This window comes from Rhinoderma darwinii, chromosome 1 (assembly GCF_050947455.1).
Source record: "Rhinoderma darwinii isolate aRhiDar2 chromosome 1, aRhiDar2.hap1, whole genome shotgun sequence".
Classification (NCBI taxonomy): Eukaryota; Metazoa; Chordata; class Amphibia; order Anura; family Rhinodermatidae; genus Rhinoderma; species Rhinoderma darwinii.
This window is the reverse complement of record NC_134687.1, coordinates 204,060,786-204,079,259: the sequence shown is the minus strand read 5'-3', so window position 1 is coordinate 204,079,259 and position 18,474 is coordinate 204,060,786. Positions and strand designations below refer to the sequence as shown.

The 18,474-nt window shown below is 45.7% G+C and overlaps 1 protein-coding gene across 5 annotated transcripts in view; it reads left to right on the top strand.

The window, feature by feature from the left end:
* Positions 1-18,474, top strand: part of PTPN13 (protein tyrosine phosphatase non-receptor type 13) — a 246,646-nt gene that overhangs the window by 66,393 nt on the left and 161,779 nt on the right. For all 5 annotated transcript variants that reach the window (XM_075860899.1, XM_075860908.1, XM_075860892.1 and 2 more), the window contains one exon: positions 15,173-15,292. In XM_075860899.1, the coding sequence (XP_075717014.1) occupies positions 15,178-15,292 (115 nt within the window). In that variant the 5' untranslated portion in view covers positions 15,173-15,177. The remainder of the gene's footprint in view (positions 1-15,172; positions 15,293-18,474) is intronic.

The window sequence follows — 18,474 nt, the reverse complement described above, 5'->3', positions numbered from 1 at the left end:
GATGTAATTAGGGCGTTTTAGCATTGAATTACGTCCGAAAATGCGGCTCAAAAGCGTCGGCAAACATCTGCCCATTCATTTGAATGGGTCTTACGATGTTCTGTGCCGACGGTCATTTTTGTTTACGCGTCGCTGTCAAAAGGCGGCGCGTAAAAAAGTGCCTGTCACTTCTCCAGACGTAAATGGAGCCGTTTTCCATGGACTCCATGGAAAACCAGCTTCAGTTACTTCCGTAATGGACGCAGCAAAAGACGCCTCCACATGCCATTACGGCTGAAATTACGGTGCTGTTTTCTCCTGAAAACAGCACCGTAATTTCAGCCGTAACGGACGCTGCCGTGTGAACATACCCTCAGGGCTTAAAATGTCAGGGAAATAGCCCCAATACATATGTGTCCGCCCCAAAAAATAGTGTGTATATGAGACAGCATAGCATATCTATAGCACTACGACCCTATAAACTATGGATAGGATGAGATACAGTGGCTGAGCAGACAGTATCACACATGATAGGATTAGATACAGTGGCTCAGAAGGCAGTATCACACATGATAGGATTAGATACACAGCTCAGCAGACAGTATCACACATGATAGGATTAGATACAGTGGCCCAGCAGACAGTATCACACATGATAGGATTAGATACAGTGGCTCAGCAGACAGTACCACACATGATAGGATTAGATACAGTGGCTCAGCAGACAGTACCACACATGATAGGATTAGATACAGTGGCTCAGCAGACAGTATCACACATGATAGGATTAGATACAGTGGCTCAGAAGGCAGTATCACACGATAGGATTAGATACACAGCTCAGCAGACAGTATCACACATGATAGGATTAGATACAGTGGCCCAGCAGACAGTATCACACATGATCGGATTAGATATAGGGCCCAGCAGACAGTATCATACATGATTGGATTAGATACACAGCTCAGCAGACTGTATCACACATGATAGGATTAGATACAGGGCCCAGCTCGCTGACATTTTGCTTCTTTATGTGTTACTGATTATTTTTGTGTTTGTGTTTTTTTTACAGGTTCGGTTGTTGGACTTCGGATTTGAGGACTTCAATGACGGCGTTTTTTTTATTCTCAATAAAATGGTTAATGAGGGTTGTGTTTTTTTATTTCAATAAAATATTTTTTCTATGTGCTTGTATCTTTTTAAACTTTATTATCACCGCCTTAGTAATGGCCGCTGGCTGATTGACAACCTCCATTACTAAGGCGAGGCTTAATGTTAGGCGGTGCAGAGGCCAACACTAAACCCCATTATCACCCCGGTACCCACCGCCACCAGGGGTACTGGGAAGAGCCGGGTACAAACCAGTACCCGACCATCTGTAGTGACGGGCAGGCACCGGGGTGGCCGCAGGCTGGTAGTATTAGGCTGGGGAAGGCCAAAAACAGTGGCCCTCCCACCCTTGTAATACTGCCTGCTGCTGCTGTGTTGTATCTGGCTGGTTATGAAAATTGGGGGGGACCCGACATCGTTCTTTCCAATTATTTATTATTTTTTTTTTTTTTTAAATGACGTGGGGTCCCCCCCATTTTCATAACCAGCCAGATACAATAAAGCAGCAGCAGGCAGCATTACCAGAATGGGAAGGGCCACTGTTTTTGACCTTTCCCCTCCTGATAATACCAGCCTGCGGCCACCCCAGTGGCCAACCATCACTACAGATGGTCAAGTACTGGATGGTACCCGGCTCTTCCCAGCACCCCTGGTGGTGGTGGGTAACGGGGTAATAATGGGGGTTAGTGTTAGCCTCTATACCTGCTAACACTAAGCCCCGCCTTAGCAATGGATGCTGTCAATCAGCCGGCGGCCATTACTAAGGCGGTAGTAATATAGTTTAAAAAAAAAAACACAAAGACATAGAAAAAATATTTTATTGAAATAAAAAAAAAAAAAACACACAGCCCTCATTAACCATTTTATTAATAAAAAAAAAAGCTGTCATCGAAGTAGTCCTGGAATCCGCCGTAGTCCAACGACCGAACCTGTAAGAAAACACACAAAAAATGATTAGTAACACATGTGGTAGGGTATGTGCACACACACTAATTACGTCCGTAATTGACGGACGTATTTCGGCCGCAAGTACTGGACCAAACACAGTGCAGGGAGCCGGGCTCCTAGCATCATACTTATGTACGACGCTAGGAGTCCCTGCCTCGCTGCCGGACAACTGTCCCGTACTGAAAACATGATTACAGTATGGGACAGTTGTCCTGCAGCGAGCCAGGGACTCCTAGAATCGTACATAACTATAATGCTAGGAGCCCGGCTCCCTGCACTGTGTTCGGTCCGGTACTTGCGGCCGAAATACGTCCGTCAATTACGGACGTAATTAGTGTCTGTGCACATACCCTAAGGCTTAGATACAGGGCCCATGTGTGATACTGTCTGTGGGACCCTGTATCTAAGCCTACCACAAGGTAGGCTTAGATACAGGGTCCAGCAGACAGTAATCTTATACAGTATAAGATTAGTGTGTGCTGGGGCCCTGTATCTAAACCTACAGTGTGGTAGGCTTAGATACAGGGCCCAGCAGACAGGATCACGCATGGGCCATGTATCTAAGCCTACCATGTGATTGGCTTAGATACAGGGCCCAGCAGACAGGATCACACAATCTGTGATCCTGTCTCATGGGCCCCCTAAGCCTGATACATCGTAGGCTTAGGGGTTGTGCAGTCCCTAAACATTGATGGCCTATCCACAGAATAGGCCATCAATAGCTGATGTGTCGCCCGGGACCCGCAAATCAGCTGTTTTGAAGGGGCCGCAGCACTCGTACGAGAGCTGCTTCCCCTTCATTTCACTACTCGCTCACACTGTGAATCGCCGACACCGATTCACAGTGTGACCGGAATGAAGTGACAGGAATGAAGGGGAGCAGCTCTCGTACGAGTGCTGCGGCCCCTTCAAAACAGCTGATTGGCGGGTCCCGGGAGTCAGACCCCGCCAGTCAGGGCTAACCTTACCTTCCTCTTCGGCCGCGGCGGGAGTTCTGTAGTCTCGATGCTGTGCGCGGCGGCATAGCGCTGAGACGTCATGCGCTGCGCACAGCGCTTGACGTCAGGACCTCCGCTGCGATCCGGAACCAGGAAGGTAAGTAAAGTATGTTACTATAGTAACAGGGGCCCGCGGCCCGAGTTACTATAGTAACTTTTTATTGATGTGGTGCGGGGGGCCGTGGGCCCCCCTGGCTTCGGGGCCCGGTCGCAATTGCGACCGCTGCGACCCCTATAGCTACGCCAGTGGCTGTATTACACAGCCGCAGCCCCGCTGGCGGAGATCAGAGAAACCTCTCATCTCCGCCGCTATTCCCCTGAATGCTGCGATCACAGCTGACTGCAGTATTCAGGAGAAAATGAGAAGGGGGGATGCCCCTGGATCGCGTCACAGGGAATTCCTGTGACGCGATCGAGGGCCATACCATATATGGGCAGACAGCCCAGGGTCTATTGACGGACCCCAGGGCTGTCTAACCAGATTTCTTGTTGTTAGGACATACCCAAGTATGTCCTAACAACTGCCTGTGTGCTCTCTGTCCACAGGCTAATGTACTGGCACATATCTGATATATGTCAGTACATTAAAGTTTAAAAATAAAGTAAAAACAAAGTATTGTTAAATTTAAAAAAAAATACACATTCACCTTTTTTTACAATAAACATTAAAATAAGTCTCAATACATAAAATACACACATTCAGTAATGGCGCGCACAACAATTTTTTTGTATCATTTATGATGTGTACGCTGTAAAAAAATGAAATAAACACGGCTTTCATTCACTTATTAATGTGAGGCGCGAGGTGCGATGAATTTAACCTCCATGTTCCTCACATTAATAGTAATTAACCCCATCATGTACCTCGCACATTAACCCAATATGACTGAGAAACATGATGGGATTAATTACTATTAATGTGAGGCGCGTTCAAAATTCATCACACGTCGCGCCTCACATCAGAAAACGGAAGAATTTTTTTTTTATTACTGTTGGCAAAAGTATCGAAATTGGTATCGAAATCGCAATACTAAACAAAGTATCGGTATCGAAGTCCAAATTCTGGTATCGTGACATCCCTAAGTCAGACTATCACGATAGTCATGTGATATTAAGCTGAGCTCTAGTATTTGAAGGGGGTTATCCGTAATTTTAAAATTCAAAGCCTATCCTTAAGATAGGCCATCAATATGAGATCAGTGGGGTCCGACTCTCAGCCGAAACTTGAACTGATGTAAACAATCAAGAGGCTGCAGCAATCGTTTGGGTGGAGCTGCCCCTTCAAACAGCTGATTGGCAGCAGTGCTGAGAGTCGGACCCCTACCGATCTTATATTATTAGCCTATCCTAAGGATAGGCCATCGACTTTTAAAATCCTAGATAACTTCTTTAATGTACCAGATGCATAATTAGAGAACAAATAAAAGCATAATATCTGTCATCCGCAGCTACGCTGCTTATTGATGGTTTCCAGGTTATATCCACTCAGCATAAGGAAAAAATGAACTGAAAAAGATATGGCCATATTACCAAGATGTGAGATTTTACATTTGCTGAATGCACAGCCAATATTTATCAAAGGTGGATCTTTATTTCGAAACACATTAGTAAAGCGATGATCTGACGTCTGTTATTATAGATCTGCATCACTGTTGTATTGTATGTTATCTAATTAAGAGTGGAGATTTTTTTTTTAAAGTAGCTCAGGCTTTGTTCACATCTGCGTTGTGGCATTTGTTTTATGGATCCATTGAAATAAAAACGGACAGACTGACGGATGCCAGACTGAATGCAAGGCTTCCTTCATATTTGCATCGGGGTTCCGTTTGTGGGTTCCATCAGACCTTTCCATCAGGGGAACCCACGAACAGAAACCATAGCTTTCCGTTTGCATTACCGTTGATTTCAATGGTAACGCCTCCGTTACTAATGGTTTCCGTTTGTCTCTGTTCCATAAGGTTTCCACTTTTATTTTTTGGGGGCGGTATCAATAATAGCGTAGTCGACTATTGATTACGGATCGGAGACAAATGGAAACCATTAGCAAGGGAAGCGTTACCGTTGAAATCAATGGTAATGCAAACGGAAAGCTATGGTTTACGTTCGTAGGTTCCCCTGACAGAAATGTCTGACGGAACCCCGACGCAGATGTGAACGAATACTAAAATGTGTTTTTTGTTTTTTTTTGACGGGTTAGTTTACCGGATCTGCCAAAAGAAAATGACTCTCTTCTCTCTGTGTCAGTTTCTCATCAGTTATACTCCGTTTTATCTTTGCAACTTTCTTGCTTTCATTTTTAGTCATATATTTCGTAATGCACAACTGATACAAACGGATGGCATATCGGTTTGTATCAGTCATCCATTGACTTCAATGCTAAAAAAAACGGAAAGGTCCTTTCCGTCAGGTTTCCATCATTTTTTACGGAAATAATAGCGCAGCAGACTACGCTATTGCTTCATTTGAAAAAATGGGAGCCTAACTGAGCACAACTGTTGCAAAAACTAAACCCATTGACGTTAATGTGTTTTTTTGACTGAAACTTTTACTTCTGTTCTTGTGGTCCTCTGACTGATCCGCTAAAACGAAAGGCACAACACAGATGTGAACGAAGCCTTAGAGGGGTTGTCTAGGAATTTTATTTTTTCTAAAGTGTCCCACAGTCTTGGTTTGCCTTCCCTAATACACCATATTAATCTTCTAACCAGTTTCTGTTTGATCTCCATCGTCACTGCTGCTCTTTCTGTTTGTTTACATCCTTTGCTGTCTGTTTCCGGTCTTGTAACCCACCATACCCATGATCCCCTGCTGCATCTGAGGAGACAGTTGCATCCCCCCCTTCCTCCAAAGCATCTCAGCTATTTGCATACTGCCACGCCCCTCTATGTTCACAGGTCCTTCCCTGCTCTAATTCCAGGCAGCTCCCTCCGTGCACACGGTCTTTCACTCTAAGGCAGTGGCGTAACTACCGCGGTAGCAGCAGTAGCGGCTGCTACGGGGCCCGGGGCTTGAGGGGGCCCGGTGGCGCCGCTAGCAGCCGTTATGGCTACTACAGCGGTAGCGTCGCTACTGTGGGGCCCGCGACGCCGAGCCTTACACAGGCCATCTCATGCCTGTAGGTGTCGCTAGCACCGGAGGGGGCCCCAGTGCTAGCGGCAGCCAAATACATGAATGGCCGGGCATGTTCCGTGCCTGACCATCCAGTGCCTTACAATGACACTGATTGGCTAGCGGCGCGATGACATCATCGCGCCGCTTCCATGCTTGGAAGGTGCTGATTGGCGGGGCAAGTCATTCTGCCCCGCCAATCAGCGTCATTGGAGGACGCTCGTTCAACTCCTGCAGACATGCTCAGAAGAGAGCATGTCTGCATCGCCAGTGAACAGCGTGGGAACCGGAGAATGTGAGTATGTCAAGTTTTTGTTTTTTTTCCCCTCATAAAAATGTGAATGCCATTATCTATGGGGGGGGGGGGGTCATCTTTATGTGGGCTATTATATATAGGGGGTCTATATGTGGGGCAGTAGCTACAGGGGGGGTCTATATGTGGGGGTGTGGGCCATTATATACAGGGGGCTCTATATGTGGGCCATTATATACAGGGGGGTCTATATGTGGGGGTGTGGGCCACTATATACAGGGGGCTCTATATGTGGGCCATTATATACAGGGGGCTCTATATGTGGGCCACTATATACAGGGGGGGTCCATATGTGGGCCACTATATACAGGGGGGTCTATATGTGGGCCACTATATACAGGGGGGTCTATATGTGGGACACTATATACAGGGGTGGGTTACCTGTGGGGCACTAGCAACAGGGTGGCTATATGTAGTGCACAGTCTACAGGGGTGGGCTATATGTGGGACACTATATACAGGGGGAGCTATATGTGAGACACTATATACAGAGGTGGGCTATACGTGGAGCACTAACTATAGAGGAAGCTATATGTAGGGCAGCACGGTGGCTCAGTGGTTAGCACTATTGCCTTGCAGCTCTGGAGTCCATATGTGGGCACTATCTACAGGGGCTTCTATGTAGGTCACTATCTACAGGGGACATGTTGTGTGTTTGTGACAGTTATATTTAGATGTGTTGAGAATTTTAACTTCGTTTTATAGGTGCAGAAATGTTTTAAAAGTGAGAAGCTGAAGACATCTAAACGGAAAACTGCAGAAATGGGTCATGGCCGGGAGAAATCCATCATAGATGTCTGAACCGGAGGGAGAAGAAAAGAACTAGAATCTGAGACGTCACCGGTGAGTCACTTAATGTAAATGTTTATTCTGCCTCTAATCAGTATTGTAGTCACTGTATGATCTGCAGCGAGATGATGGTGATAGGATTTTTTTTGTGAAACCGCATCTCCCAGCATATCCTTACCATTGTTCCGGCCATGCTGGGAGCTGTAGTTTTACGCCGTACAAACTTATACGCAGTGGCGTAACTACCGCTATAGCAGCCGTAGTGACTTCTACAGGGCCTGCAGCATGAGGGGGCCCGTGCCACCCGCCGGCACGGCCCCCTCCCATGGCCGCAGGCTCCGCTAGCAGCCGCTATGGCTGCTACAGCGCGACGCCACTGAAGGGGTTGTTCCTACATAAGACATGTATCCCCTATCCACAGGATAGGGGATACATGTGTGATCGCTGGCAGCGATGAGGAGAACGGGGGACCGAAAGTCCCCCCTAAGTTCTCCATGACAAACCTCGGACTTCCGGGGTCTGTGTCGGCAGCTCCGTAGAAATGAATGGAGCGCCGGTCGCGCTTGTGCGCATGCGTGACCAGCGCTCCTTTCATTTTTATTGAACTGTGCAGACGCCGGAAGTCCGAGGTTAGTCATGGAGAACTTCGGGGGACTTTCGGTCCCCCGTTCTCCTTATCGCTGCCAGTGATCACACATGTATCCCCTATCCTGTGGATAGGGGATGCATGTCTTTTGTAGGACAAACTATAGGACGTTTTTTTTTGGGGGGGGGGGCTATATAGCGTTATCTACAGGGGGGGCTGTATGGCGTTATCTACAGGGGGGCTGTATGGCGTTATCTACAGGGGGGCTGTATGGCGTTATCTACAGAGGGAGTCTGTATGGCGTTATCTACAGGGGGGCTGTATGGCGTTATCTACAGAGGGAGTCTGTATGGCGTTATCTACAGGGGGGCTGTATGGCGTTATCTGCAGGGGCTGTGTATGGTGCTATCTATAGGGGGGCGCTGTGTGGTGGAATCTATAGGGAGGCACTATCTACAAGGGGGGGGGGGGGGTTGTGTGATACCCAGCAGAGGGGGGGCCCCAGTCAAAAGTTTGCTATGGGGCCCAGTCTTTCCTAGTTACGCCCCTGCTCTAAGGGTATGTTCACACGATTAACAAAATACGTCTGAAAATACGGAGCTTTTTTCACGGGAAAACTGCTCCTGATTTTCAGACGTTTTTTGAGCAACTCTCGTTTTTCGCTGCGGTTTTTACGGCCGTTTTTGGAGCTCCAAAAACTTCCCAAGAAGTGTCCTGCACTTCTTTTGATGAGCCGTCATTTTACACGCCGTATTTTGACAGCGACGCGTAAAATAACAGCTCGTCTGCACAGAACATCGTAAGACCCATTGCAAGCAATGGGCAGATGTTTGCCGACGTTTTGGAGCCGTCTTTTCAGGCGTAATTCGAGGCGTAAAACGCCTCCATTACGTATGAAAAGAGGTCGTGTGCACATACCCTTAGGCTGGATTCACACGAGCATGTTCGGTCCGTGAAGGACGGAACGTATTTCGGCCGCAAGTCCCGGACCGAACACACTGCAGGGAGCCGGGCTCCTAGCATCATAGTTATATATGACACTAGGAGTCCCTGCCTCGCTGCCGGACAACTGTCCCGTACTGTAATCATGTTTTCAGTATGGGACAGTAGTTCCACGGAGAGGCAGGGACTCCTAGCGTCGTACATAACTATGATGCTAGGAGGCCGGCTCCCTGCACTGTGTTCGGTCCGGGACGTGCGACCAAAATATGTTCCGTCCTTTACGGACTGAACTTACTCGTGTAAATCCAGCCTAATAATCATTATCCTTTGTGCCTTCATCTATCCCTGATCTAAGTACAGGCACCCATCTCCCTCCCCCACCCCTTTCACAGCCTGATAAATGTAAGTCTGCCCACTCCACCTATGTCAGACATCTTGGTACACACAATCCAGTCAGCAAATTTTACTCACCTGCTGCTGGATCTGTTCCAAGAGATCCTGTATTAGGCCCTGTTCACACTTTGCCGTGTTTTTTGCCCGCGGCCATTGAGCGCTGCGGGCAAAAACTACGCGAAAAACGCTTTCTCTGCCTCCCATTGATGTCAATGGGAGGACAGAGATGTAAACGCCCGACAATGGGGCATGCCGCTTCTTTTTCCTGCGAGCCGGTTTTACTGCTCGCAGGAAACAAACGCCTCCGCCTCCCATTGAAATCAATAGGAGGCATTTTTGGCCGCGTTTTCCGACACGGTTTCCGCATCAAAAACGTGTCAGTCTGTGTGAACAGGGCCTAAGGGTATGTTCACACGGCTTATTTTCAGACGGTAAACGGCCAAAAATCGGAAGCAGAACGCCTCCAAACATCTGCCCATTGATTTCAATGGCAAAAACGGCATTCTGTTCCGACGGTGCGCCCACAAAAAAAAGAATTGGATGTCACTTCCTGAGCCGTTTTTGGAGCCGTTTTTCTTTGACTCAATGGAAAAACGGCTGTAAAAAACGCCACGGAAAACGCGAGTTGCTTAAAAAATGGCTGAAAATCAGAGGCTGTTTTCCCTTGAAAACAGCCCCGTATTTTCAGACGTTTTTTTATTAAGCGGCACACACACACACTCGTTCAAGGAGAGACAAGGTGGCCGGGCAGTGCGGGAACTACAAGTGTGAAGAAGGATGAGGAGACGTGGACCACTAGATTGCATCCGCTCCGTTTCTGTTCCGGGCCGTGTTTCAGTTTTTAACGGCAGATTTTGACCCGTTTTGCATCCGTTTTCTTCCTTGTCCGTTTTAAAAACGGATGAATTTCATTTGTAAATTTTCTGCCACACACTGCCCTCTGTAGATAATGCCACACACTACATTCTATAGATACTGCCACAGCTCCTCTTGTAGGTAGTGCCACACAGACCCCCTTGTAGGTAGTGCCACACAGACCCCCTTGTAGGTAGTGCCACACAGACCCCCTTGTAGGTAGTGCCACACAGACCCCCTTGTAGGTAGTGCCACACAGACCCCCTTGTAGGTAGTGCCACACAGACCCCCTTGTAGGTAGTGTCACACAGACCCCCTTGTAGGTAGTGCCACACGTCCCCCCATTATAGGCAGTGCCACATGTCCCCCCGTTGTAGGCAGTGCCACACGGCCCCCTTGTACTTAGTCACCCCCCCATAGATGGCACCCCCCCTACCTTTCTGTAGGGGACGGCTCCAGGAGAAGTCCCTTACTTCACTCTCCATATATGGACAGTGAAGTCAGGGACTTCTCCTAGAGTGGAATCCCCGGCCACAGTTTCAGCAATGCTGTGGCCGGGGATTAGGGATTCCGCTCCTTCTCCTTCTCACATGCACTTCAGTGGGGGAGCTCCAAGAGTGAAGAAGGAAGAGGAGGAGGCGTGGACGTCAAGACAGGAGGAGGAGGAGGAGGGGGCGTGTACTATGATTGATGACGCTCCGTGTCTTTGCTCAGCCAGCATTTCCTGCTGTGTAGAGACACGGCGCATCCACTACATCTACAGGAGGAGGGACCAGAGGAGGCGGAGCTCTGAAGAGCTCATTAAACATCCGCCCGGCCCACTGCCTGTAAATGTAGTTGATGACGTGCCATGGCTTTGTTCCCGCCGGCTGAGCAAAGATGTGGTATGTTACAGGAAATAAAAAATTTACCCTGGGTGCGGGCACGTGACCGCAGTTTAGAACAGGGTAACGCTGGCACAGTTAAACAGACACTATATTTAGAAATGTTATTAAATATGTCCAATTAAGTTAAAATTGAAATAAAATGTATTCCTGTGCAACCCCTTTAAGGCTACATTCACACGACCGTGAATAACGGCCGTGTGACGGACATTTAAAAAAAATTATTTTTTTTAAAGGCTGTCACACGGCCATTCTCAGAACGATGAAGTTCTATGGGTGTATTCACACGGCCGTTTTTCTAATGGCCCGTGAATACTGGCTGACAAAAAATAGGACGTTCTATTTTTGCCCGTTTTCATGGACAGACAGCTCCCATAGAACTCAATGGATCAGTTTTTAACGGACGTTTTTGAGGAATCAATCTTTGTAACAGCCGGTAAAAACTGATCCTGGCCGAGGACTCCCCTGACACAGCGCTACTTTGAGTGCTAAGCCGGGGAAGCCCTTGACATTACTGTCTCTATATGGAGAGTGATGTCTGGCTTTCAACAATGGAGTTCCCAGCCACAGCATCGCAATATCTCTGTCTGGGAACTCCTGTCTTGGGAAAGCCCTTGACGTGTCTGTCCATATATGAACAGTGACGTCAGGGGCTCCCTCTGACCCCCCCCCCCCCCTTGTAGATAGCAGCACAACCCCCCCACTATAGATGGGCCCCCCATAGATAGCGCCACTGTAGCTCCGTGTAGGAGCAGAATCCATGGCCAGACCCCACTTTGGCCGGGGATTCCGCTCCAGGAGAAGCCCCCGGCGTCACTATCCATATATGGACAGAACCTCTGTACATATATGTATAGACCCCGTTTTGGCCAGGGATTTCGCTCCACGAGAAGCCCCCGGCGCCACTATCTATATATGGACAGAGATGTGAGGGGCTCCATCTAGGAGCGGAATCCCCGACCAGAGGGATTCTGCTCCTATAGGGAGCTACAGTGGTGCTATCTGCAGGGGGCTGGTGCTATCTGCAAGAGGGTCTGTTACCTACAGGGGGGTGTGGTGCTATCTACATGGGCACTGTGGCCTTGTATGTGGGCACTGTCACTATATTTGGGCACTGTGGCACTATCTACAGGGACATTATGGCACTATGTACATGGGCACTGTGGTGTTTTCAGGGGGTTGGTTAAAAAAAAAAAACCTGACAAATGAAATCCATCTTTTTATTTTTCAACGGCCATGAAAAACTGATGACAAATGGCCTGGAAATGGATAAAAATTTGCAGACACACTGATGCAAAATGGCCATGACAGTTGATCAGTTTTTAATGGCCATTTTTGTTCCACGGTGGTGTGAATGTAGCCTCCGTGGAAACAAGGTTTCAGAGAAGGGACCGAACGGCAGTTTTTATACGGGGAGTGTGTCTTTCAAGTTGCTCTTGAATTTGACCCCTTCATTTTCTCTGTCTATGGGTAATGTGAAACTTCTGGTATTTCCTCACACACTTGCTGGCCACATGTTTGCGTATGCTATTATTTCTGGCCTCTATCCAGAGAGACTGTTAGCCTGGCATGAAAATTCATTTGATCTTCAGCAATATCCACATGTCTCTTGCTGCTAAAAGTAAAATAATAATATCAGAGTAACATAAATAGTGGTGTAAATAACCCACTTTGAAACACAATGGTACTTTTGTGAGCAGTGTTCACTAATTTATTAAGATGAATAATTTAACCGTTTCAGAGCGCTGTAAAAGTCAGGAGCTGGAGAGAAAGCGTATCTGTCCGGTATCATTACATAATAAGTGAGACTCACAAACCGTGACGTTTATTTATGTCGTCATTGTCTACTTGGTACTGACCCAAGGATATGGAGATGCTCTGGCATTAAAGCAATACCTGCGAGCTTTCAGAAATCTATAGCAGCACAAAATGTGGTTATCGTCGTATATGCATTTACCTATCTTATGGGTTGATTTTTAAGCCAAAAGTACAGGTAATAGGAGCACGGTTGTGATGTCAAATGTTGTAGGAACGTTTTTAAGGGTGGAAAGTAACACCATCTGAAATATATATAGATATGTACAAGATATATATATATATATATATATATATAATATTTTTTTTTTTTTTTTTTTTTATTTCATTTTTATCCCCCCCCCCCCCCCCCCATGGTATAAACTAAACATCATGGTGCCCACTCTGGCACTTTTTAGGTACTATATAGCTTTATTATTTAAATATTTTTATTTTGGCACTGTATGACCCTTTTATGTTTTCATGGAAGCCACTATTTGGTAACATTAGGTCACCACTGTCTGGGATTGTTATTTGGCACTGTATTGTGGCGTTATTTTATTATTATTATTGTGGTGTTAGACTGTTATTATGAGCAGTGTTGTGGCAGTATTACAAAAAGAAATGGCAGAGGACCCCCAGTTGTGAAGCCAAACCTTAACCCAACCATGCATAGATTACAGCTTTATGACATGACATGGCTTCAATAGCATTTGCAGGGATAAATAATTTTCTAATTCAGCCACTTTGGTTTCAGCCAAACAACATCGCTCTGCATCTTCCAGTTAGTAAACCTTTATTTCTCAGAAATTGGTCTTCTTGGTATGGTAAAATCTCCTCGCTTAAAAATAGAAATGAGGCAGCCTGTTTAGGTATTGTCTGTGAATACGTTTCTTCCGCAAATGTTCAAAGTACAAGCTGTGCGTCTGTTCTTCACCTTCATGAAAGATGCTTTGTGCTTCTCCATCCATTCCCTAATGAGGTTCTCATGAGAGTGAACACATCACCTACGCAACGCTGCTGCTCTGATCACCGTGATGCCAATGGTTACTAGATCATGTTCTGCCACCGCAAAATTGTACTTGTTCCAATGCTGCACTAAGCAGCTTCAAGACGGATTCCATTGGAGCCTACTTATATTCTGCAGTTGTGGTTAGATGGATGAGGTTGGTCATGAAACATTGGGCCGTGTTGCGTGTACATGATTTACAGCAATTGGTTATATATCAAGCTTGTTAACTGGTTATCTTTTAAATGCAGAATCCAAGGCATGTCTTATCTGTTCTTTTGGGATGCGCTACAAAAATAAAAATAAATCTTATAAATAGAACGAAAGATGGTTTACACAAGGGTCAGGTCTATCGACGTGTTACAGCTGTAAGATTGGTGTAAAATGTGATTTACTCCATATCTATCAAACAGCTGATACTTCACATTGATGTTTTGGAGATCTGTTTCCACATCCACCAATATAATAAAAAAAAATAGGAATAGATCCTGGAATAGCCAAGAAAGGAAGAATTCCTAAATTTTGTTTTGGGAATTCTCGGATGCTTTGCGGATTTACATGAATTGTAATAGACATAAGAGTGGATCGTCTAAAAATTTGTGGGAATGCGGCCTTTAGAATGTTGTCATTAAACAGAAGTGTAGAAATTGACGGGGGCGGTAAATGAGGCCCTATTTCCAAAGACAGAATTTTGTCTTTGTAAGGCAGCACAGTTCAGACGGGTCAAACCTGTGTTAGATTTTTTTTTGATCGACATTTCTCAAGAGCCTTCATTTTGTAACAAATCCATGACCGCTATTCCAGATTAATTTTCAAATGGATAAGGACATACATTGACAGCCACCGTTGACTTTAAAGAGATCAGTTGGGGTGCCACTACTATACGTCGTTCAAATTGATATAAGAAAATACTGCCTGAAAGAACGATTAAAATGAAACTTTTACTATTGTATATATTAAAAATGGGCCCGTTGCCAAATTTACTAGTATCAGGCTAAAGCAAATTCGATCAGATTGGCTGGAGCACAGGAATGAAAGAGAGCTGAGAAATTGGCACTAAATTGTCTGAATGTCAAGCACTATGTGTCTCTACGCGTTTCAACACCCAATTAAATTAAAGGGTGCGTCATCAGGGGTCACAGACCAGAATTGAGTTCGATATAACCGGGCAGTACTGTTGTGTACTTTCTGACAAACCCTGGTTTACGAGACTAGCATTAGAAATTGTTAGTGTTATTGCCGTACATCACTGAAAAGTGCTATATAGTTTCTCCCGGCATGTGAACGACACTGGTATCTGGCCGCACACACGCCGGAAGAAAGCCGGGTCTAAGAAGACTTGGTCACGCCCATCTGTCTGCGTTATCGCCACTACTTTTGATAGCAAGAAAATAACAACCCCCAATGTAAGATTGTAATAAAGACAATTTTTGCGTTCCTTACGCTTTTTCTCTAACTCCACAGATAACATGCAAGTGTCACTAGCTGAAGCTTTGGAGGTGCGAGGAGGGCCATTGGAAGAGGAGGAGCTATGGGCCGTATTGAACCAAAGCACTGAAAGCTTGCAACAACTGATGAGAAAAGGTAATCTTTCTTTAGGCGTCCTTTGGACTTGTTCATTTTGGAAAGTGACAGAACTTTCAAGAGAGCACATAGTTATCGGTAGAGGCGATCCACAGGCCTTTTCATTCTGCCATTTAGTTGGGGTTCTAGCTTACAGATCCATCTACAATGTGACAAAAGGTTTATTGCACCCCCTGACACTGCCCACTGAGCAAGTTTTGGACCAATTGGCACCCTGTTTAGAAAAATAAAGTACATTAGTAGCATTCAATTTGCTCTGTTTATGGGGTATTACACAGATGGGTGTCTGTTATCATCTGGAAAGCTCCCATAACAATTGGTGTTCAGATAATGAGCTGTGGGGAATTTCACATTACAGCAGAACATAGCATTCAATTCATGGCAGCCTGTAGTCTATGAATGGACATGTGACACCAGTAGCGGCAAAGCAGCCTCCATATGTTCACAGGTCTGATAGGCAAGAACAGGGAACTTGAAATTCCATGCAGGATATATTAAAGTGATCCTGTCACCGAATTTTGGTGCTAGGTTTTATTGGACAGATGCTTACACAATGATGTTATGCTGACAGATATTCTGTGTGATAAAATATTTGTTTTCCCAGTGTCTATAAACACCTAAGTTTTATGTGTGTCATGTTACTTCAGCCAATGGTGGTGTGACTGTAATGAGATTATAGAGAGAGTTTCACTTGTTACACAACATTTATAGGCACACAGACAAATAAGGTGTATGTCAGAGACTCCAGACATTTAGCTTTGACGGAAGACTGCAAAAATCCCACTGTAAAGACATATAGTGGGATACGTGCTCCGAACATTCCAGGCAGATCGCTACCTGCAGCGCCGTACCCGGGGAAGCTGATGACGTCACTGTCCATGTATATGCGTTAGAGACGTTCCGGCCTAACACTCCAGACATCACTCCAATATCCTCCGTGACCGCAGGATTTTAGAAGCAGTCAAAGTCCCTGGCTGCTGTCTCTGCCTAGGGTAGCTTCCCTGAGGTATTCCCAGTTAAGTCACTGGGGCTACCCCAGGAAAGCTTCAGTGACGTCCAAAGGTAGCAAAGTTTAACCTGACTCTCTGATAACTTGCTGCAGAGTGATGTCACACATGAAAAGCCATTAAAAAGCAATAGAAAAAGTCAAGTTGAAGTTTCTTGCTTCTGTGTATTTTAAAGCGTTAAGACTGAAGTTAAAGATTGCTGCATCTGTAGCCTACTTCCGTTGAGACTCCGGCTTCTTTAAATTTCCTGCGTTCGCAAGGGATAGGGCTGCTGGGCGGGCAGGGCAGCTTCTGTTACGTCTGGAAACTCCAGCGATAACTGTCCACATCGTTACGTCACTGAAGCTTCCCAACATACATTTAACAAAGGCCTGTGACTGATGCCAAACAGTGGCATCTGTCACCCATAGGCCGCCAAGTTTAAAAAAAAAATAAAAAAAAAAAAAATGGGAAAATACCGCATGGTATGAAGTAGTGTAGTCTACTATGCTATTCCATCCTTCAAAAATAACACGTTGGACTGACTTATACTAGTCCGAAAGAGGCCTAAAGGACACTCTTTTTGACCTCCGCCGGGCTATGATTTCCGATCATAACATTATAGTAAGTGAATTGCAGTTCATAAAATTTCTAAATCTCATTTCACGTGGCTCTGAAGGTGGAGCATTTAATATTTTCATACGTAGTGATTATGTGGTATCTGATGGGGTCTGGTAAGAATTTTATACTGTAGAAGTTGAAGGTTTATTGTTAGTATCTTGTTTTAACCACATATTATACGTTACTCAGGTGTTTGGCTGTGACATAAAATGGTATTATGAAAGAATATACGAAGCTGTAATAAAACCTGTATATTATAGAAACAGAACAGATTATTGAGCAGGTTTATGTGAAGAATTCTGTGTAGGTGCTACTCAGAAAATGTATTATTCAGCATGCCAAACCCAAATCTGGTTTATCAACCCTCCTATGTAATTACGTGCAATAAGCATTTTGTTATGGGAAGGGAGTACTCGCTGTGAAAGACATGCTATATCTTGTGATGAGAAAACATAGAAATGTAACCTAGATGGTAGTATATTACATCACATCATTGTTGTATGTTGTGTAGCAGCAAATATTGTAGTTTATTTAGTCAATTACAAAATGAACAAACTATTTCACTGATAATGTCTGGTTATCAAAATCTTACTTTTATTAGGACCATTAAAAAAAAAATCCCAAAAATATAGTTTTTGTAATACAAAAACACATGGCAATATTACTCACAATAACACAAATGTTTTAACAGAAATAGATATATAACATACCGATTTAAAATTGGCATAAAAGGCACTTACTCTACAATCCGTGGTCTACAGCTCTTTTGCAGCAGGTGTCCTTTGCCATTGTTCTCTCTCCATGACATCTTCACTGAAATATTTAAGGGTGCAGTTAGCTACCCCTAATATTCCCAAGTGCACGAGGCAGAGCAAAACCCCGCAGAACTGTCCCTACACCAGGGGTCTTAAGTAAGCGGGCCGCATTCGGCCCCTGGGGCTGTCATCTGTGGCCCGCGGGACACCGAGCCGCTAGTACAGGCTCTGCTTCGGGACTTTGTGGAATCCCCTGACATCGCTGTTCACATATGGGCAGCGATGTCTGGGGCTTCCCCAGAGCCGGTGTCCCGTGCAGAGCGCTAGTATAGGCTCTGCTCCAGGACTCTGAGGAAGCCTCTGACATCCATGTCCATACATCGACAGTGATGTCAGGCGCTTCCCCAGAGCAGGAGTCCCAGTGATGTCAGGAGCACAGCTGGAGTCCCAGGAAGAGCCTACTAACGCTCTACCCGGTACTCCAGCTCTGCGGTTGCACCTGACATCACTGTCCATATATGGATATGGATGTCAGGAGCAGAGCTGGAATCCCAGGCAGAGTGCTAGAAGCGGCTCTGTTCCGGGATTCCAGCTTTGGGCAAGCACCTGACAACACTGTCTGTATATGGACACTGATGTCAGTGGCTTCCCCAGAGTTCCGGTGCAGAGCCTATACTAGTGCTCTGCTCCGGAACGCCTGATCTGTGGTTGCCCCTGACATCACGTTCCGGTCCAGGAGGATCCCCTAATTTCACTATGTATGGACAGTGACGTCAGGGGCTCCAACAGCAGAGGAATCCCCAGCCAAAGCATTGGATTC